The sequence below is a fragment of the Populus trichocarpa genome, chromosome 6 (assembly GCF_000002775.5).
Source record: "Populus trichocarpa isolate Nisqually-1 chromosome 6, P.trichocarpa_v4.1, whole genome shotgun sequence".
Taxonomy (NCBI): Eukaryota; Viridiplantae; Streptophyta; class Magnoliopsida; order Malpighiales; family Salicaceae; genus Populus; species Populus trichocarpa.
In genome coordinates, this window is record NC_037290.2 from 26,167,944 (window position 1) to 26,189,328 (window position 21,385).

At 33.1% G+C, this 21,385-nt stretch overlaps 5 protein-coding genes across 7 annotated transcripts; 3 read left to right on the top strand and 2 right to left on the bottom strand.

Annotated features, from left to right (window-relative positions):
• Positions 1 to 1,097: 1,097 nt before the first annotated feature.
• LOC7468703 (VQ motif-containing protein 31) lies at positions 1,098 to 2,187 on the bottom strand. Its single transcript, XM_002309654.4, has one exon. The coding sequence runs from the start codon at positions 1,977 to 1,979 to the stop codon at positions 1,416 to 1,418; it is 564 nt and encodes a 187-aa protein (XP_002309690.3). The 5' UTR covers positions 1,980 to 2,187; the 3' UTR covers positions 1,098 to 1,415.
• Positions 2,188 to 5,420: 3,233 nt separating this feature from the next.
• Positions 5,421 to 6,231, bottom strand: LOC7468704 (VQ motif-containing protein 31). Its single transcript, XM_002309655.4, has one exon. It carries the CDS (start codon positions 6,087 to 6,089, stop codon positions 5,553 to 5,555), a length of 537 nt encoding a protein of 178 aa, XP_002309691.4. The 5' UTR covers positions 6,090 to 6,231; the 3' UTR covers positions 5,421 to 5,552.
• A 1,291-nt stretch (positions 6,232 to 7,522) lies between these two features.
• LOC7468705 (uncharacterized) lies at positions 7,523 to 8,962 on the top strand. The gene is made up of 3 exons (XM_002308679.4): positions 7,523 to 7,904; positions 8,372 to 8,521; positions 8,651 to 8,962. The coding sequence occupies exons 1-3, from the start codon at positions 7,683 to 7,685 to the stop codon at positions 8,726 to 8,728; spliced, it is 450 nt and encodes a 149-aa protein (XP_002308715.2). The 5' UTR covers positions 7,523 to 7,682; the 3' UTR covers positions 8,729 to 8,962.
• A 3,379-nt stretch (positions 8,963 to 12,341) lies between these two features.
• On the top strand, positions 12,342 to 14,525 carry LOC7489163 (putative F-box protein PP2-B12). Of its 3 annotated transcripts, XM_024604711.2 has the most exons (5): positions 12,343 to 12,747; positions 13,190 to 13,308; positions 13,398 to 13,644; positions 13,726 to 13,876; positions 14,179 to 14,525. In XM_024604711.2, exons 1-5 carry the CDS (start codon positions 12,460 to 12,462, stop codon positions 14,205 to 14,207), a joined length of 834 nt encoding a protein of 277 aa, XP_024460479.1. In that variant the 5' UTR covers positions 12,343 to 12,459; the 3' UTR covers positions 14,208 to 14,525. The 3 variants fall into 3 exon arrangements, 2 of the variants coding, with proteins under 2 accessions (XP_024460479.1, XP_024460478.1); XR_008059477.1 differs by having other exon boundaries at positions 12,342 to 12,747; positions 13,398 to 14,016; XM_024604710.2 differs by having other exon boundaries at positions 12,346 to 12,747; positions 13,398 to 13,876.
• Positions 14,526 to 17,805: 3,280 nt separating this feature from the next.
• Positions 17,806 to 19,246, top strand: LOC7489164 (putative F-box protein PP2-B12). The gene is made up of 3 exons (XM_002308681.4): positions 17,806 to 18,144; positions 18,355 to 18,473; positions 18,566 to 19,246. The coding sequence occupies exons 1-3, from the start codon at positions 17,821 to 17,823 to the stop codon at positions 19,056 to 19,058; spliced, it is 936 nt and encodes a 311-aa protein (XP_002308717.2). The 5' UTR covers positions 17,806 to 17,820; the 3' UTR covers positions 19,059 to 19,246.
• Positions 19,247 to 21,385: the final 2,139 nt, after the last annotated feature.

Consider the following 21,385-nt stretch of genomic DNA (forward strand, 5'->3'; position numbering starts at 1 on the left):
TAATTTGTGACTTGGGGCCACCGAAGACAACTTCCTTCATGACTCAACTATAAGAAGAAGAAAAGAAAGACAGTCTATGCCGTGTACCTATCCACCTCCCATTTCGATCTCAACAATAAATCACAGCCATTGGTATTTTCAATCCAATGGTCCATAATTAACAAGGATATAGTCTTTAGAAAATGACCACAATGTCACATCAAAGACTATTTCTTTACCATAGAAAAATATGGGTTTTGATGGGGTCTCGCGAAGACTATATAATATGTATAATTTTGTGCAGGACGGTGACGTATAGACATATTTTGTTTATGTTAATTAGGGTTTTGCCAATAGGAAGTTGTTGAACTTTGTTTTTTATATATATTTTACAATTAATAACCTAGTCTATTGGAAAATATTGCTGATTTGCATGAATGTATCACTTCATGGGGCAACTAATGTTTTGTTTTGGAGATTTCAAATGTGGCATTTCATATTATATTATCAAAATTTAAAAATTATTTTCTTATTAACCCTGTTTTGATTTTTAAATTGATATATATTTGATATTATGATGAGAGATATTTTTTAATTAAAAATATATTAAAATAATATTTATTTTTATATATTTTTATATCATTATATTAAAACCATTTAAAAATATTTATTTTTTCATTTTAGAATTTCTTTGAGAATTTATGGCTGATTCATGGGTGCTCGAATCTAAAAAATTATTGGTAATCCAATTAATTCTTTCATTAATTTACGGTGATAGGTTATTCTAACCAAATTAGCACATATTAAAAATATTTAAATTCTCAATATATATATATATATATATATATATATATATATATATATATATATATATATATAAACATAGAATTTTTCTCTTATAATCATTCTTATGTTGGATGTGTCACATTGCATTAACCAATCAACCAACATTAGATAGTAATATTGTACATATTTTTGGCCCGTAATATTTAATAATCACTTAAACTTGGAAGTATTTGTATATCAAAATAATTATTGTACATGAACTATGCCAGCCAATAAAACAAAATAAAAATTAATGTCACAAGACAATATATAAAACGAAGAAGAAGAAAAAATAATCAATCATAGTCACTTTAATTAATTAAAGATTAATTGCTAATTAATTAGGTCCATTAATTAATTAACATATTCATCCCATTGAAATTCGACAACCACCAACACCACCATCTGTGTTAATGCAAAAACATTTGCAAGACAGGGAATGAAACACAAAATTTAATAACAGAAAACCTAAAACATGATAATTTTTCTCTATGCTTGATAATATTTAACCTGAAATCCCAAGCTTTAAACATTCTTTAAAACCTAGAACAAGAACTTCATGCAAGATACAGAAGGTACGTTCAGTACTTCTGTAACCATTCTTTCAACACCTAGTCTTGATTACTTTGGCTCGATGAAATCAATGGAAACAGAGTTAGGAGTTCAGGTGGCTCGCTCCCTCTTGGTGTGTTCAAAGGCGAAGGATGAAAGTAAAAACCCTTTTCAGCTATAGCCTTCTCCTCCTCTGAAACTGCTGGCGACGATGGTGACTCAGTTCCTGGGCTCGGGAAGAACAAAAATCCTGAACATAGTGGAGTCACTGGTGAGTCCAGTCGGTGTGTTTGGAGGGTTGATGATGATGATGAGGTACTAAGAGAGATCAAGCCAAGTTCGATCTCAAGCTTTCTTAAGGTATGTCTTCGCTCTTGGAGCTTGAAAGGTGACCGGCGAGGAGCAGTAAAGTCAACGGGGTTACGTGATGGTTTCGGGGAGGAGAGCGTTCTTGTCACCGGGAGTCTTTGCGTGTCACTGGCTAAACCGGTTAGTTTTTGGACAAGGTCCCTGAAGGTGTTTATGTCTGCCTGAACAAAGGTCGTGGGTGATGTTAGAGGTGAAGAAGAAGAAGAAGAGGAAGTATGAGTGTTCATGATGTGATTATGCCTTTCAATTTTCATTGGCAAAGGGGCAGAGGGGCTAATTGGATCGCTAGAAATATTATAGAGGGAGAGAGAGGCCTAGAGGATACTAAATGGGATGAGGTGATTTTCATGGTAATTGCTTTGTTTATAAGGGGAGATCAGGTCTGACTAGGGGAGTCAAATACAAGTTTTGGTAAGCTTGAGAGAGAAGAGAGAAGTTTTTGAGAGGTAAAGGAAAGGTTAGTGGGTTGTGTGAATTGTTGATTAAGGAACCAATGACTATATTTAGAGAGTTAGTTTTTCGGGGGATAGAACTATAGAGGTTGTTATCTTATTTATTAATTTTGTTCTAGTTTGAGCATAGATTTTGTACATTTGTATGGACTGATTTTTCCATTTTAAGGATTATATAGTTGATTTTTTTTGAAATATTTTTCTTTTTATGCTATGGTATGAGCAAGAAATGCAATCGAATCGAAAGGAAAAGTTAGTGGGTTGTGTGAATTATTGTAGATTAAGGAGCCAATGACTATATTTAGAGAATTCTTTTGGGGGTGCACAGGTTGTTATCTTATTTATTAATTTTGTTCTAGTTTGAGCATGGATTTTGTAAACTTATATGGATCTAATGTTTCTATTTTGAGGATTATATTTGATTTTTAAAAATATATTTTTTCTTTTATGGTATTATATGAGCAAAAAATGCAATCATATTTAGTTTGGTATTGTTGTAAATCAGAAAACTTGTTAATATGATATTTTGGTAATATATATAAGATAATGAATAAAAAAAAATTCGCTGATTAGAGCACAATCACCACCAACTAATTAAAAAGGTCAAGTTTTAAGGGTTTTTCTTTTTTTAAAAAAAAGGGTTTGTAATTTTTTACTACATAAACACAACACTCATAAAATTTATCAACTTTAATTTGATATTTGCATAGCCAATCAAAACTAATTTCACCTCTTGTGTTGAGTAGTTATAGACATGTTAGGACTAGTGGATTTGTAATAATCTCACTTCCTATTCGTAGTAGCTAAGAAGGAAAGAATGTCTTAACTATTAACCTAATCTATCATTAGATTAATTGGTAAACTAGATGATACAAGAGTAGATCGCTCAAACCTTTTTACATTAAATAAGAAATATAACAAGTTATTTTTAAGAATTTTATTATTTATTTTAAGTTTAATTGTTTTATATTTTAATGGTAAAAACATGTATTTATGGTCAGTTTTTCACGATGAAACTAATTTTCTTCTAAATCATGTCATAAACAAACTATCCATATTCGGAAAATTTACTTGTCATTTAAATTAAATATATTTTCTAGGGAATGATACGGGGGTGGATTAGAAAAAAATATATGAAAAAAATAGCTAAACTTTATCAATTTTTTACGTGATTTGATATTAATTTTACTTATTAATTTTGAATTTTGGATATATTATATTTAACAAAGATAACCAAAAATATAAAAAGATATTTTTTATGTTCAAATCCACAATTTATATCAAATCAAATATTTTAGAATTTAAAATGTCCACGTAAACCTTTAGTTTTCATTTGAAAAATTGAGCTTTTTACTCAAAACAAAATGAAAATTTGCACACATCTTACTCAATTCTAAAACCCAAGCTCCAATTCAATTGAAAATTTCAGTATCCGCCATCAGATAACCCATGTCCAGATTCCTGTAAAAATCTGATTTTTCTCGGGGTCCAAACAAGAAGTGACCTAGCTAGAATTATAAGAAAATTTATAATGCTCAAACTGTAACCAGTAATTTCTTATAAATTCTAGTTATTACTTAAGTCATTAATTAATTAATATGTCATGCCATCATCCCATATCAGCAAATTTAAAAAATTATTAAGTATATTGAAAAATTAAATGGAAGCAATCGCTTTTCTTTTCTAAATAGCCAAATATATTAATATAATTATTATGAGTTGTATTTTGAAGTCATTTATAACTTCACTGGGGCACGTTACTTTGTTTATTTAATAGTTAATGCATTAACAACATGAAAAAGATTTGAAGAAACTTTTTGAGTTGTGGAAATAATAGAGTACTAAAAAAGACTTTGAGTTTGATTATAAGGTTTTTTTTTTCAATGACTTTAAAGTGATTAATTTTTTCATATTAATTTTATTTTAGTTTATGTAACTGAATTATGTAAGCATAAATATTATTTTCTAAAATAAAATTAATCATCATGATAACTTGATTATCACTATAGAAAGAGAAATAAAAGGTAAAAGGTATCATCTCTACTTATATTGCTAGCCTTTTACTTTTCTAAATGAAACTATTTTGATATACCTTCTTTATAAGGAGACTATATCTCTATGCAACATGTTAGAATAATTATATTTTAGGTTTTGAAACTTGCATAAAAAAAATTAAAACAAATATCATTTGCTACAAGTATCAATGTTAATCCTTACAAAAAAAATAAAAAAAATAATTCGGCTTTCCAAAAAGGTGATTGTTTCCATTTAATTTTTTGCATTATAATTGTTTTAAATAAAAATTTGGACATAGTTTATGATTTTTTGGATTTGTAGACATAATTGATGATTTCTTGAATTTGTTACCATGGATTGATGGCATAGTTTATTAGTTAAAATAACTCAAGCATAACTTATAGAAAAGTGCTAGTTACATAAAGAATACTATAAATAATTTTTAAAATTATCCCTAGTTAATTATTATTATAATTATTTTTTTAAAATCTGACCAGATTTTACGGGTTAAACAGTAAAATAAAAATAAAATTGTGCTGATTTGAATTTACCCGATTAATCCACATAATTTCTAATCCAAGATTTGTATCGGATCATCTTCCGACCGAGTTTAAAAGCTATGAATCATAAGCTTGAGAGAAAAAAGGAAGATAAAAGGAATCCGTTTGGTTTCCGCCACCTGATAAAGAAAGAAAAACCCAAAAAATCATATTCGTTTCTCTCTGGAGAATTAAATGATGAATTCTGTGTGTTCTTGTGATGGGCCCGTTATTGCAGCAAGTAAATCCATGGATAATAACATGTGCTGCTCAAGAAGAGGAGTTGTAGTTGTACCTCGTGGGGAAAGCAGCAGTAGTTCAAGGAACGTTTGTGGAGTTGCTAGAGCTTCAATGGTGGATTCTTATGAGAGTTCTTCTGATCTTGTTAAGAGAATGGAACGAGCGTGGTTAATCTCTCAGATAAAGTTCAAGTCTTTCTCATTTTTCTGAACTGGGTCTCATTTTTTTGAATTGGGTTTTCCTTTATAATTATAGATTGGGATTTGGGTTGGTGAAAATTGAGTGAGAAAGGGAGAAGGTTGAGAACTTTGTGTCTTTGAGATTATAATATCTTCAATGGGGTTTTGATTAATTAACAGATTCGTCCCATTGAAATTCCACAGGCATCATCATCATCTCTGAACATTTGCAAGATAGGGAAGAAGATTGGAAAAAGAAACCTAAAACATGGCAAATTTTTCTCTATGCTTGATAATATTTAACCTGAAATTCCAAGCTTTAGACATTCTTTAAAACCCAGAACAAGAACTGCAAGATACAGCAGATACGTTCAGTGCTTCCTTAAACATTCTTTCAACACCTAATCTTGATTACTTTGGCTCGGTGAACTCAATGGAAACAGAGTCAGTAGCTCCGGTGGCTCGCTCCCTCTTGGTGTGTTCAAAGGTGAAGGATGAAAGTAAAAACCCTTTTCAGCTATAGCCTTCTCCTCCTCTAAAACTGCTGGCGACGATGGTGACTCGGTTCCTGGGCTCGGGAAGAACAAAAATCCTGAACAAAGTGGAGTCACTGGTGAGTCCAGTCGGTGTGTTTGGCGGGTTGGTGATGATGATGAGTTACTAAGAGAGGTCAAGCCAAGTTTGATCTCAAGCTTTCTTAAGGTATGTCTTCGCTCTTGGAGCTTGAAAGGTGACCGGCGAGGACCAGTTAAGTCAACGGGATTACGTGATGGTTTCGCGGAGGAGAGTGCTCTTGTCACCGGGAGTCTTTGCGTGTCACTGGCTAAACCGGTTAGTTTTTGGACAAGGTCCCTGAAGGTGTTTATGTCCGCCTGAACAAAGGTCGTGGGTGATGTTAGAGGTGAAGAAGAAGAAGAAGAGGAAGTATTAGTGTTCATGATGTGATTATGCCTTTCAATTTTCGTTGGCAAAGGAGCAGAGGGACTAATTGGATTGCTATAAATATTAGGTGAATTCTTGAGAGAGAGAGAGAGAGAGAGAGAGAGAGAGAGGGAGGGAGGGAGAGGGAGAGAGAGGGAGGTTAATGGGTTACGTGAGCTGTTGATTAAGGAGTCAATGAATATATTTAGAGAGTTTCTTAGGGGAGAAGTGTGGAGGTGGCTATCTTATTTATTAATTTTGTACATTTGTATGGACTGATTTTTCCTTTTTAAGGATCATAGTTGATTCTCTTTTTAAATATTTTCCTTTTATAGTATGGTATGAGCAAAAAATACAATCATGGCTGGTTCGGTATGTACAATAGCTTAGGAAACTTACTAACATGATAATTTTTTTTTCTTTGATCATTTAGAAACAAAATCTAGTTTCAACTCGCTACTTTAAAAATAAAATTTATAGTAATTAAATAAAAAAATTAATATAAAACTAAAATAATACATTTTAGTCCCCAATCTTTTCTTGCTTGCTTGGAGGGAAACATTTCGTTTTTTTTTCACCATAGGCAACTAATTTAGCTAACAAAACATGGACACAATACTAGTTTGGTAGCATAGACACCAAGAGAAATTATAAACTTATTGTTTGGAAAAATAATCGTTGAGACTAGCAGTGAATAATAATTTTAATATTTATATTTTAATATCATATCCGGTGACAATTAGTGGCTCTATTAGCTCTAATATAATAGGATATCACGAACAAAATAATCCTATTAAATTAAAAAAACTCAATATAAACATTTTTTTTATTACATTACTCGTCATCCGAACTATAGTTGTTTTTTCTTAAAAAAAGACATGGATAGCATGTCATCCATTAACCTAGTTTTTGATGATTAAAAGGTGACTAAAAAATCAAATCTTGAGGTTTATATTTAAGTAATTTATTTTCAATCTATTTTAATTAAAAACATCTAAAAACACTTAAGATATCTTGATAAATTCATATACAACCTAAAATAAAAAAGAATTCCGTCAAAAAATTCAAAATCAACTCAAAATAAAATCAAGGTCAAATCTATTATTTTAGACAAGGAGAAAGATAAAAAAACATTTAGGTGAAACTTGTCTAATTAAATAAAAATTTTTGATATCAAAATTAATATTTTTTTGTTGTTGTTATTATAGGTGATGCCAACCAAAAATACCCTATTACTAGAATTCAAAAATTTTAGAATTTAAAATGTCAAAACCCACTTTTGGTTTCCATTTAAGAAATTGGGCTTTTTAGTCGAAACAAAATAGAAATTCTGTATACAATTTTAAAGCCCAAGTTCTAACCCAACTGGAAAAAACAGTAGCCGCCATCACCTAATCCAAATTCCTGGAGATATCCGATTTTTCTCGCGGTCCAAACAAGGAGCGGGCCCAAAATCTCCCCCAGTGATCGTTGTTTTAACACGCACGGAAAAAGGAAGAGAAAGGAATTCCGTTTGGTTTCCGCCACCTGATAAAGAAAAAAAAATCCCAAAATATTACATACGTCTCTCCCTCTCTCTCCCTCTCTCTCTCTCCCTGTAGAATTAAACGATGAATTCTGTGTGTTCTTGTAGCAGGCCCATGATTGCAGCAGCTAAATCCATGGATATTAACATGAGCTGCTTAAGAAGAGGAGTTGTAATAGTACCTCATGGTACAAGCAACAGTAGCTCAAGGAGGGTCTGTGGAGTTGTTAGAGCTTCAATGTTGGATTCTTATGAGAGTTCTTCTGATATTGCTAAGAGAATGGAACAAGCTTGGTTAATCTCTCAGGTAAAGTTTAAATCGTTCTCATTTTTTTTAATTGGGTTTTCTTTCTTTCTTTTTATGAATTATAGATTGGGATTTCTCAATTTTGGAAATTTAATCTTACTTGCTTTGCATGAAATATGGTGATAGAGATTAAGTTTTATTTAATTGTTTTGGGTCGGTGAAAATTGAGTGAGAAATGAAAAACAATTGACAACTTTGTGTCTTTGAAAATGGAATATCTTCAATGGGATGTTATGATTGGATTTAGGGCTTAAAAAATTGAGGTATTTTTAGGGTTTTATGATCTGGAATAGTACCATATGGTTCTATGCTACTAACCAGAAGAGTAGAATTTAATGATGTTTAACTGTTTTAGAAAAGGGCAAGGATTGTTTACTGGGATATAGATTAAAGACCAACAGAATGTTTGATGCGATCATTTCTGTTTCTGACAAGTTTTACATATCAAATGTTCGTGATGGTTACAGCAACCAAGGCCAGTTTCGTGTACTTCCTGCGATTCAAATGGGCATGTTGAATGCCAGTGGTGTAGGGGTACAGGGTTCTTCATTCTTGGCGATAACATGCTCTGCCAAGTTCCTTCCAGAAATACCACTTGTGTTATTTGTGCTGGAAAGGTATGTTAAAATGTTGGCAAATTTATGGATGTTCAAGTATCATGAGGACTTAATTCTTAATGATAAAGTAGAACTACAAGTTAACATTATATGCATTTTGTAAATTTTGTAACTTTGATTCTTTTTCAGGGGTCAATGCGCTGCTCTGATTGTAAAGGAACTGGCTTTCGTGCCAAGTGGTTGGGGGAGCCTCTGATCTCCAAGTAACAGCATTGTAATGCAGTTGTCAGGAAGTTAAAGCTACCGAACAGGTGCAGGAAATATTGCAAGGCTTCTTCTTATTCATGTTCTGATTTATTCTCCTTTTCTGTTTTGGAATTTATACAAGTGATTACATTAACTTCATAGTACAACTCATACCTGTATTTGTCATGATTATTCAACAAATCAGTCCATGTATTGGATTAAATTCTAAGGAAGTAAATATCTAACTTTTTTCGATTTGAGATATCATCATTGATTCACAAGATGTTATGCAGGTTGCATCAGGTGGTGCCAAAAATGTTATACTATCTTAGTTTAAACATGTCTGATTCCCTGAAAACGCTTTGAATTTGTGTCTACGTTAGGGACAGTATGCACTATTAGGCATTGTAGCTGTTCTCTTCTATATTGCTGTTGCTTGGTAAGCCTTGTCTTTGTCATTTCTTCGAGGGAAATGGAAAGCATTAAACCTGATGTCCATTCCAACACTATGCTGTCGACGTGTTGAATTATGCACCCCCATAACGAACCTGACAATCATTGTCTAGGCAGTGCCTGATGCTGAAGTCCAATGGAGCTTGAGCAAATAAAAATCAAGTCCACTGAAGTTCTAAGAAGCATAACGTCCACAGTAGGAGTTAAGGCACTCTCTTTTCAACCCAAGATCCTGCTTCTTTGTTTAAACATGCATCCAAGCCTAGAAAGAAACGTGGAAATGATGTTGAAGGTTAGGTTTATAATCCCAAGCTCATTCGGACCAACTTATCCATCTAGGGTTTATGAAGAAAATATCAGTTCAGTGATCATGTAAATGCCTGCTAGGTTATCTAACATCGAAAACTTATGCATAAATCAAGTGTGAAGGAGAATAAACTTGAGATTTGAGCTGCAATATGTTGATACAGCCATGCAGTTTTTACAGAGGAGCGTTTTGATACAAACAAGCTGTTTTTACAAACACAAAGTGAAGAACATATTGTCATCTTTGGTAGTGGCTCGAGTTGAGAAACCTTCAATGCCACATTATCAGCAAACAGAAACCTGAAGGCATTCCATGCAAAATTTCAACTGTATTACATATGGCAGCAGACAGAAATCTGCCCCTAGATTCCTAAACTGACAGTACTAAGCTAAAGAAACTGTACTCATCACAGCCCAACACAACCATGTTTTGGAGGCAGAATGGTCCACTAAATGTTACTACGGAGATAACAATTTGCAAATGGAAATGGTTCCAGGTTGATATGCATGTCATGAACACCAATTTTCCTTACTCTTTGAAATTTAACTTTCTCCATCACCATTGACGAAACAAGCATTTTATGTAAGCAAGCATTATGCCTTCTCCAGTAAATATTTCAGCAAAATCCAGTTCTTCTGCAGATTCTTACCTGTTCTTGTTCTGACCCGAGTCGTCCACTCATCGATAATCTGAAAGAAGGTAGAGATCAAAGACATAATAAGATTGCCTTGCCGAGGGTCGGTATACCCACGGCATTAGTCGGGTCTCGGCCAGATACCCGGTGCTAATTCAAAATTAAACTTGTTTTTAGCAATAACAGGAAAATTTGAACGAGTCAAGTAATCTTTTTCTGTCCAATAGTGATCCCAAATCGATCTTTCTTGGGATCACAAATTCTTAGCTTGAGCGGGATTCTTCGCGTTTTTCAAGCTGGATTCGTTTATGTTATGCTTGTTTTTTGCGTAAAAGCTTTTGTTTCATTGTTGATGTGTACCCTTTTGAAAAGTTTGGATCTTGTCGAGTTTAACTAGTTGGGTTTCAGGGTACAATAGATTGTTATCCTGCTATGCCGTGATATTATATTAACTTTTTCCAAAAATATTTAGGTATTGGAAGCATAATTTTTTTTTTAAAATGTAAAAATTATGCTCTTGACCAATTAAATAAAATAATTTTATATAAATAATATAAAAAAAAGCAACTATAATAAACAAAAATACATATATATACGATAACACGAGAAAAAAACATTTATTCAAGATCAAAAAGACAATGTTGTTTATTTTTTAATCAATTAAACATTGAAAATAAAATATAGTAAAAAAAGATAAAAAACTAGTGTGAGCCAACTCAAGTCAGCATAGTAGACATGTAATTTAAACATTAAAGGATGGGCTAGTTTGAATTAACTTGATAAACTAATGTTCTGGGTCATAAAATAGGGATATTTCGATAGAAAAAAATTAAAGAAAAATACAAAGCTAATTTAAAAAAAAAAAACAATGTCGAATGATGATATCAAAAAAGAAAATAAGACAAAAAAAGATGTCAACCCTTATTAACTTCTCAACCCTGTGACTCAGGTCATTAGATCGGAAATACTATACATGAAAAAATCATGAAGCCCAATCTCTAGAAAATGAAACGTTTAAGGTTGAAATTGAAAAAAAAATTACAAAATAAATCACAAAAATAAAAAAATAATGATTAAAAGAATAAGGGTTAAAATCAAAATAAAAAATAAATTAAAGGAAAAAAAATAAATTTTCACTTTGAGAGATAAATTGAAAAGAAGAAAAAAATTAATAAAAAAAATCAAAAGAATAAAAATCAAAATAAAAAAAATAATACACTGTCAACTTGGATTGAAGGGTGAAATTAAAACAATAAAACTTTTACAAAAAGGGTTAAGAAAAACAAAAACAAATCATAAAAATAAGGATAAAATTGAAAACACCAATTCATGATAAAGAAATTAAACATGTAGAATTTCTCAACATGTTTTTTTATATAAAAAAATTTTAAATGTAAGTTGAAAAACTTATGCATACATTGAATTAAATAAATCATGAACCATTGTGTAAATAAATAAATAAAATCATTAATGATAAATAAAAATATAATTAAAAAAATTAAAAAATAAATATAGATCAAGATATTTAATATCACAACATGAGTCATTTACGTGATTGTGTTTAATATAATTTTTTTTTATTAAAATCAACTTGTAATAGAAATCAATGCACATAAAATTTATTAAAAAAAATAAAAATAATAAATACTACGTAAGACTGTATATATAAAAAGTATTATAAAAAAATATTTAATCTATAAAAAATATAAAAACATTACATATAAATCATACTAACCTTTTAAAAAATTAAACACATCTAATATAATAAAAAAAGTTAAACACTATTAAAAAAGGCTAAATAAATCAAAATAATCACATAGAAGGGTATTAATTAAAAAAAAAAATTTTAAATTATTTTAAAAAACATATAAAAAGATATTAATTAAAAAAAATTTAAAAATAAAAAAAATAAAACCATGCCTAGTTTGGGAGTGTGGTTACGGTTGTTTTTTAAAGTGTTTTTCATTTGAAAATGGATCAAAATGATGTTTTTTTTTTTAAAAAAATTACTTTTGATATCAGCACGCATCAAAATGATCTAAAAATATTAAAAAAATTAATTGAAAGCAAAATAAAAATTAAATTTTTTTTTTTAAAACTTTTAAAATATAAAAATGAATAGGGTTTAAGCCAGGTTGGATATTCAAGCGGAATGAGATTCTTTCCACTTGACACTTGTTATTGGCACTTAAAAATATATTTTTAATATTTTTTTAAATAAAAAAAAAAATTAAAAAATAATCATCGCCAACAAACGGGCTCAGCTGCTGTGATTTCCCCCTCCCTCGTCCATTCTCCTCTCTCTCCTTTAATATAGACTCCGTCGGCAGAAAGGATTTGATTCTCGCACCAAAAAAAATGGAAATATCAGAAGAAATGTCTTTGAATGAGCTACCAGAAGGGTGCATAGCTACTGCACTGTCGTTTACAACTCCTCAGGACGTTGGCCGGCTCTCGGTTGTCTCTCCCATGTTCATGTTGGCCGCCGTATCCGATGTTGTTTGGGAGAGGTTCCTTCCTAGAGATCTTGAATCTATTCTATCCACCTCCCCTGATGGTTCTCGCCTGATGGCATCTGCGGCTTCCAAAAAGGAACTGTATTTTAGCCTCTGTGAGAATCCAGTGCTTGTTGGTAATGGGAGAAAGGTAAATTTTTCTTCTTTTCTAATTAACTTCCTTTCCTTTGAATTTTTTTATTGACCCTTTTGTGTTTTCTTGTTTTAAATATCATTGGATTGACTGGATTGCTTTTTATTTGATCAAAATGTCTTATTCTTTTTATCAAATGACCAGTTGACTTGTTGATTTTCATTGATAAAGTTTGCTGAAGTCTTTGTTGGACCCATCAAGAGTATTTTGTTTGATAGTAATGGAAAGGGAATTGGATTTTCTGTAAATATAATCTCTTATCCTGGTTAGAGATGATGGGAAAAAGGCTGTTACATTGGAGAAAAAGTAGTTTTGCCTCTTGTCCAGTCCCATGTCCCAAAACCTATGTGACTGATTTGATTTTCTTAAGCAGTGGATCTTTATGGTTTTATTAGGAATAATAATTTGTCTAAAGTATCCTGCCTTTTGTATTGAATAGAGCTTTTCATTGGAAAAAAAGAGTGGGAAGAAATGTTACAGGCTTTCTGCAAGGGACCTCTTGATTACATGGGGTGATTCTCCTGAGTATTGGACATGGAATTCTGACCCCACATCTAGGTTTTTCTTTTCTTTTTTTTTAAAGTTTTTTCTTCTTAGTTTTCTGTTTTTGTGATTGGGATATGTAAATGTTGATGGTTCACCCACAGATTTCCAGAAGTAGCTGAGCTTATTTCGGTGTGCTGGCTTGAAATCAGTGGCAAAATCAATACTAGCATGCTATCACCCGCAACGTTGTACACAGCATACCTTGTGTTAAAGCTTTCCATAGACATTCACAATTATGGATTGGATGACCAGCCAGTTGCGGTTGCAATGAAACTGGATGGAGAAGAAAGTTATACACGGACTGTTAGCTGGAGTGCAGAAAGAAGGCGGGGGCAGGTACCCCGTAATGTAAGACGGTCGTTTTCTTTATTTAGCTTTAGCCGCAGTAGATCTGTATCCACTGGAGAAAGTGATGGACATTATCCACAGGAAAGAGGAGATGGGTGGTTGGAGATTGAATTAGGTGAGTTCTTTACCAAGGAAGGGAAAGATGGAGAGCTGGGAATTAGAGTTTTTGATGGCACTACTCATTGGAAACGTGGGCTGATTGTTGAAGGGATCGAGATTAGACCAAAACAGGGTAACTAGATGAGCAACTGTTTTCATATTCTAGTAATCATGTCTACTTTTTTCACATCTGTAGTGCGTAGATTAAGGTTGGTATCTTGATTGCATCACTATCAAGAGCCTTTGCAGCTGGTCTAGTGCGCACACAGCTATGTATGAGGATGCAGATAGCGTTTCAGTAACTTTTATCTTTTATCTACTTAATATGTAAATTTTTAGTGATCATAGAAGTTGGATCTCATGTTTATGATGTTCACTTCACTTTAAATTATCATCTTTCAACAAATTGCTTGATGTCATTTGTTTCTGTCTCAGGTGCAAGAGGAGCTAGTCCAAGCAGTTAAAGATGCACAGGAAATGGACTTCTTCATCTGAAGTGGCATGTTTAATACCAGAAGCCGACAAAGTTTCCAACCATACTGTTGATGCTGAAACTAGAACACAAAGGGAGCAAAATTGTATTGTTGAAACAATGTTATCTGTTGTCTGTATTCAAAACTATCCAGTGTGTATGTAGTTTAAATCCAAAAGGTATTAAATCGAATGGGGCATTGCTTTGCTGGGATCTTTGTAGTCTAGCTGAGGTTTCAAACACAATCTTTTTTTCACAGAACGCAATCTAGTGAATTCAAATAAAAAGAAGTTACTATATACTTATGCTATCTATTTTGCCTGTTGACTCTTCATAGCCTGGTAATATTTCTGGCCCTGAAGAATTTTGTAGCATCTGTACCTGCCACATTTTCAAATGCTCCGATGCCTGATTTTGTTGATCAAAATGGTCGCAACTCATATTGGAATTGTACTTGCTCAAGTGCTGTATAACCTTAACCGGTAACTGCTTAATGAGATCAAACCTGAATAACTTGACATGACAGGTTTATTGGATCACTTCTAGGGAAAGAAAGATGCTCGGAAACTAGAAAGAGCTTCATAGGATTTGTACCTGTATCATTTTTGAATGCTTTTGAACTTTTGCTGCCTGATTTGCTTAACATGGTCTCAACTCATGAACCATCCAAGAAATCTATGAAGCTTTGAGAGTTTAGTTAGACTCAATTTGATCAAACTATGCTTCAATATGCATGAAAGCATTCATACGGCGTTTCCCATATTTTATCATTTCAAAGTCTAATTATTATATAATTGATTTTTATTTCTATTTTTCAAGCATTGACTGGATTTGATCAATCTTGGTACAGCTAATAAGATTCCCTAATCAGGGTCGGCACATGTACAACCTTAACTTCCAAGGTAATAGCAGAGATCCTCCACCTAATCAAGATTTGATCAATCTTATTGGAGTTCTAGACAATATTGGTATTTGGAAACAAGGGTTGGTTGTTGAAGGCATTGAGATTAGACCGAAAGAGGGTAACTACACGAGCAAATTAGTGTCTTTCGATGCTTTTCGATGCGTAGACGAGGAGATAATTTTGTAGGGCTTGTAGAGAAGTTTGTTTTGCTGTGTCGGCCATTGATTTTCAGACAGGGAGGCTGGTAGGGGCCGAGCCTGAAAGAAAAAATTATTAATATTATATCCCTAGAAAAAGAGCATAGATTTTGACCCTCCTAGAAAAACCATGCTAGTCTTGCACCCTAAAATTTAATCCCGACTCCCGCTTGTTTGCAGGATTCGTTTGTATCAAGCTAGGGTTTCATAGATGGCAATTTAGTGCTTTCAAATAAAATTGTCTCAAATGCTAGTTTATTTTTACATTTTAAAAATATTTTTTAAAAAAATTATTATTTTTTTATTTTTTTTGTTATTTTAAATTAATATTTTTTTAGTATTTTTAGATAATTTTGATATACTGATATCAAAAATAATTTTTTTTAAAATAAAAAAATATTATTTTAATGTATTTTCAAGTAAAAAATATTTTAAAAAATTACCGTTATTTATTCTTTCAAACACCCTCTTAATTACTGCGAGAACTTGATACAACCCTAATATTCCTTGCTATGATAATGTTGGTGGAACTCACTTATCTTGGAATCCAGTTCTTAAAGCCGGGACTAAACATATAGAAATTAATTTTCATTTTGTTAGAGAAGAGGTAGCAAATGGAAGCATTAGAGTACAGTACATCTCTAGCAAATATCAAATTGCTGATATATTTTTCAAAGCTCTTGCCAGTGCTCGTTTTTCACTTCTCAGGAACAAGCTTTGCATTTTGTCAAGCAATGGTGAGTGAGTTATTACATATCTACTTTTAAGAGTGTTCTGACTTTTTTTTTTTTTAGTTTAACATGGGTGTCCGGGCCAGCTTGCGCGTACCTCGACTAATCCCACGGGCCCTGAAGTTAACGACCATGTAAGCCTCTAGTGGCCATCATATGAGCAACTACAGGGTTCGAACCTGAGACCACAGAGAAAACAAATCTCTTAGCCCCAAACTCTTATCACTGGACCATCACCTAAATAGTTTAGTGTGATGACTTTTGTTTCTATTAGTACGGGTTCAGACAACATATTTGTCAGTGCACTGCCCATTCTCTGAGTGGTTACAGAGATCCTCCACCTTGGACACTAGCTAGCACATGGCGATTACGAAGACCACATGGCACACAGCTACAATCCAAGAAGTGAACCGTGTAATGGGTGGCCACGGCGGCTCTGCCGCGTCGTACATTTTAGATACTCCACAGCTAAAAGTTACAAAGTTACCGCCTCTGACTCGGATCTCATTTTTCTATCATTAATCATTTGCTAATCCCAAGTAATTAAATAAATTAATGTTGCTTTTAAGTATTAAATATTCGTTATTTGAATGGGAAACCACTTTTTGCTTTTTTTTTTCTTATCATTTTATATTCAAATTTTATGAGAATAAGTATAATTTATTCTTATATTTTCGTTCACCTTTTGATTTATCCTTTTTATTATATATAATATATAATAGTTATTAAACCTCATAGTAAAACCAAACTATAAGTTAATAGATTTCTTTTAATAAATGCAAAATAACAATGTCTTTTTTTAATTAATAGATTTTTATTAGGTTTAAATGGATTATCGCTTATCAACTTAAATTTTTGACCGAGTTACACTAGGCTAACGTTTTCTTTTATTTTTTTAAACCCAAACTAGTTTAGACCGTGAATCAACCTCTCATGTCGATTTATGTTTAATAAAAATATTATATATTTTTAATTAAATTAATAAAAATAGAGAAATTTTATAATGCTCAAGAAATAGAAAAAAGTAGATACAATAAGAAAGGTGAAATCTTATATGAAGATATTCTAATATTTGGTTTATTAATTTAATTTAATTTTTTCTCTTTGTATTTCTTTCTTTCTTTAAGATGTGCCATAAAAAAATAACTAATACAAGATAACTACTCTCTAGTTCGAAAATGCCATGTTACAAACTTAAATCCAATTTGATTTATATATAAAAAATAAATATGAAAAAAATTGTCAACACTACATGCCAAATTTAATTAAAATAAATTAGGTTGGCTTAATTTGACTTTATCATGCGAGATATTTTTATTAATTTGTAAAAAAAAAAACTCATAAAAAAATAAATTATAGGATGATTTAAAATATAAAAATAAATATATTTTAAAAACTGAGAACAATTAAAATTCTAAATTAAACTATATCCAAAATTAAAAAAAATTAAGAGATTACCTCAAATTAATAAGACAAGAAACCCAAAAATACCCCACCTAATAAAACCAAAATATTAATTATCCTATATAATTATTAGCTTAATCCAATTAATCAACAAATATAAAAAATATACTCATCCCATGTGAAAATTTTGAAAAACAGATTCAGTCTTTTCTAAAGCAATAATAAAGAGTTCAACCAGATAAAAAAGAAAAAAAAAAAAAGAAGCTTCTACTTTATCCCATTTATTGAATGGCCACCAATAAAAATCACATATACTTAACTGCTAAGCTTCCCCACGACCCATACTGCATTCTCTATAAATTGCACAGTATGCCACCTCAAAAACATGCAACTCAAACGGCAAGAAAGAACCTTGGAGAAGAAGGTATGTCGTTGAACGTGCTGCCTGAAGGATGCATAGCAAACGTTTTGGCGTTCACCGGCCCGAGGGATGCTTGTAGGCTGTCCATTGTTTCTTCCTTGTTTAAGTCGGCGGGAGAATCTGATGCTGTGTGGGAAAGGTTCCTTCCTCGTGATTATCAATCTATCATATTTACATCCGATAGTTATGTTCTGTTGTCTTCTCTTTCTTCCAAGAAAGAGCTCTATCTCAGGCTTTGTGAGAAGCCCATAATTATCGACGATGGCAAAAAGGTGACTCTCATGTCAATCTCTTCCTTTTTTTTTCCTTATAAAATTAAATCGAGTACGTAGAACTAGACAAGGCAAGAACAAGTGTTCTTCGAGGATCTTGTAGGTGTGACAAGTGGCATCCTCAAGCGGTGCATGTTTTATTATTATTATTATTTTATTAGGGTGAATATCTAGTTGTGTTTAACCTTTTATTTTTATGGCTTGGAACAGAGCTTTTCATTGGTAAAAAAGAGCGGGAAGAAATGCTACATGCTGTCTGCAAGAGACCTGATGATTGTATGGGGTGACACTCCTACTTATTGGAGATGGAATTCTGATTCTTCTTCCAGGTTGGTTTCTTTTTCTTTGTCTAATGGTGTAGTTCTTCTCATTTATTTTGTGATTGGAAAATTTTTATGACTTTTTTGTTGGATTCTGACAGGTTTGGGGAAGTGGCAGAGCTGATTGGTGTATGTTGGCTTGAAATCTGTGGCAAAATTAATGCAACTATGCTATCTCCAGCAACATTGTACGCAGCATATCTTGTGTTCAAGCCAAAAGAAGGAGCTTATGGGCTGGATTACCAGCCAGTGGAGGTTGGGGTGGGGCTTGTTGGTAGTGAAAATGGTAAGCGAAATGTGTATTTGGACTCACAGAGAGGTCGAGCACATCGATATCATCTTGTAAGAAGGCGCATTGGGTTGCACAACCGCAGCCGAATTGTGGGGATGCAAGAACCTGTGCCTGCTAGTGAAAACAATGGACAGCATCCAAAGGAAAGGGGAGATGGGTGGCTGGAGATTGAGTTGGGTGAGTTCTTTTGCAAGGAAGGGGAAGATGGAGAACTGGAAATGAGAGTTCAAGAGGTGAAGAGTGGTGATTGGAAAGGTGGGCTGACTGTCGAGGGGATTGAGATTAGGCCAAAAGAAGGTTAATAAATAAAGCAAGTTTTTTCCCCCCATTCTATTAGTAATGTCTTTACCTACTCTTTTCGCAAGGGTAGCAAGAGCTTTTGCTGGTGTTATTTCATAGCTATTAGTATCTTCATCTGCAAATTTTCATTTTGATGTTTGCCCAATGATGTTCTTTGGTTATTGTAATAGAAATCTGGTTCATTTTCTTATGTTGAATCTTGTAGTCATTTAGCGTTTTGCCAAGTTGTATGTGTGTGCATAAATTGTTCATAGAACCTCATGGCATGAGCTTTTGAATTAGTTTCTAATTAACTTAAAACCTGTGATTCAAACCTCAATATTCCACAAATTTTACAACTCAAGCTCTATATTAAAAGAAGAATGTGTATAAAACCTCTGTGTTTGGAACTGCAATTGGGTACCATCTCGATTCTTTTGAGGTGCTTTATGATTTCTCAGATATACAAATGCTGGAGGGCATGCGTTGCTGCCATTTGCACGGATTTCTTCATTCTGAATCTATTTAGCAATTCACATAATGATTTCATGGAGAAAGTGAATAAAAATATAGATTTTCTCATCATACTGCTGCTTCAACACTTACAAAATGATTGCGTCGGTGAGTGCGCGCTCCAGATGTATGATCCTCCTGAACTTTTCATCATCAGTAGGATGGTTATGCGACTGTGTTGAATATCATAGGCTGAGGTTTTGTTTTGATTATTAGGCAATGCACAATTGCACATGCTTGAGGTGTGATGTAGAGTACCCTTTTGGATGTTACAGGCAGAGACTCTCTGAATGCTTTTGCTTGTTCGGAGTGTCCTTGCTCACAGTGATCTTGATGAAGCATTGCATCAATGGTGAATGAAGAACAGAAATACTCGCTAGCTTCCTAGCTTGAACGAGGCCTTTATTCCTTGCATCTCTTCTAATTTCCTTATGTTTCCTTCTCTTCTATTTATGTTCTCTGCATTTTAATTTAAAATAATTGAGGGCCTGTGTTTCTATTGCCGTCATAAATATAACTCCGTGCCCAATTTCATATGGTAATGTTAGCTGCGGAGGGAAGCTGTACTTGAATCATGGGATGATGAAAAAAGAGTAGGGCACTTTTATTTTCACTTGGTGATGATGGAAGCTCTGCGAAGCTTGGTAGTAAAGCTATGGCATATGCTTTAACGAGAGTGCGCACTGTTTAGGATTTCTTGAGAGCACAACCTACAAAGAGGTGAGACATAGCTTCTAAGATGATGGAAAATATGGGTTATCATGTCGGATTAGGTGTAGCTGGTGGAGAATGTTAGTCCATTTCCACGAAGCTCCTCCATCCAGCAATCAGTTGATCGTGCCTTGGATCCTCAAAAGGAAAGGATCAAAGAGAATCAGGGGAAGAAGCGAAATAGAGGTCTCTTCAAGTTTGCTAAAGGGGCTGCCCAATTACGAAAAAAATCCTTATGTTTTAGCTCTCATCAATAATGAACTTGCTGTGCACAACGAAGTTCGAAGCTTCGACAGCCAAGAAGCCGAAAAGATGAGCTTTTAGGAACGGAAGTAGGAAGGTGTATCTGCTTGCTTCACTGCAAAACATCAACAGGATCGGAATCAGGGAAGGCGGCTTCCATGGTTGCCTCACAGCCTGCCTATTCGAGAACATCTGCTCGTGGGCTCGTTGACGAATCAACCGGGAGGAAGGAATAGACTCGTACCTTCAAGGCGCACCTTTGCTTCAGTGGAAGCACGCGGCTGCTGCGAGGAAGCTTGACAGAGGTTGCTAAGCTTTGACAGAAGTTGAGGTTGCTCAAGCATCGTGCTGCTGTTGCCAGTAGGGAAAAGGAGGATCGTTGGCATAAGTTTTGAGGCCATAATGTTGTGTGCTTTTAGTTGAAAATCATCAAATGTGTGCTTATTTGAATCTAAAAGAATCCTGTTTCATGGTAACCAATCTGTAGGAGTTCCAATCAAGTTTGAAATCTCGACTCTGTTATGCTCCTTGGTTTTGAAATTCCAATCTATAGTTCGTTCTGAATTTAGAACTCAGGCATTTGGATGTATGCATTTCGAATTGTGCACCAGAATACAGTGTACGATTTTCCAGTAAATACAAAAAAAAAGCGGGTCTATAATGCAAAATCAATTTTATAAATCGATCAGATTTTGATGTTCAGTTGACATAAAAACGTTTTAAAGAAGGAAGACAAATAAATACGACTCGAGTAGTAGGCCATGTTTGTTTCTCGGAAAGTAGTTTCCAAACTTTCCTGTGTTTGTTTGTCATTAAAAAAGGTGGTCAACAGAAAATATTTTTCAGTCAACGAAAAACACTTTCAGTCAAAGAAAAACACTTT

Coding starts and splice junctions, on each gene's coding strand:
- LOC7468705 (XM_002308679.4), top strand. CDS start 7,683: ATGAATTCTGTGTGTTCTTGTAGCAGGCCCATGATTGCAGCAGCTAAA. Junction 7,905..8,371: donor AAGCTTGGTTAATCTCTCAG/GTAAAGTTTAAA, acceptor TGATGGTTACAG/CAACCAAGGCCAGTTTCGTG. Junction 8,522..8,650: donor GTGTTATTTGTGCTGGAAAG/GTATGTTAAAAT, acceptor ATTCTTTTTCAG/GGGTCAATGCGCTGCTCTGA.
- LOC7468704 (XM_002309655.4), bottom strand. CDS start 6,089: ATGAACACTAATACTTCCTCTTCTTCTTCTTCTTCACCTCTAACATCA.
- LOC7489163 (XM_024604710.2), top strand. CDS start 12,460: ATGGAAATATCAGAAGAAATGTCTTTGAATGAGCTACCAGAAGGGTGC. Junction 13,309..13,397: donor AATTCTGACCCCACATCTAG/GTTTTTCTTTTC, acceptor GTTCACCCACAG/ATTTCCAGAAGTAGCTGAGC. Junction 13,877..14,178: donor CGAGATTAGACCAAAACAGG/GTAACTAGATGA, acceptor TTTCTGTCTCAG/GTGCAAGAGGAGCTAGTCCA.
- LOC7489164 (XM_002308681.4), top strand. CDS start 17,821: ATGCCACCTCAAAAACATGCAACTCAAACGGCAAGAAAGAACCTTGGA. Junction 18,145..18,354: donor TTATCGACGATGGCAAAAAG/GTGACTCTCATG, acceptor GGCTTGGAACAG/AGCTTTTCATTGGTAAAAAA. Junction 18,474..18,565: donor AATTCTGATTCTTCTTCCAG/GTTGGTTTCTTT, acceptor GGATTCTGACAG/GTTTGGGGAAGTGGCAGAGC.
- LOC7468703 (XM_002309654.4), bottom strand. CDS start 1,979: ATGAAAATTGAAAGGCATAATCACATCATGAACACTCATACTTCCTCT.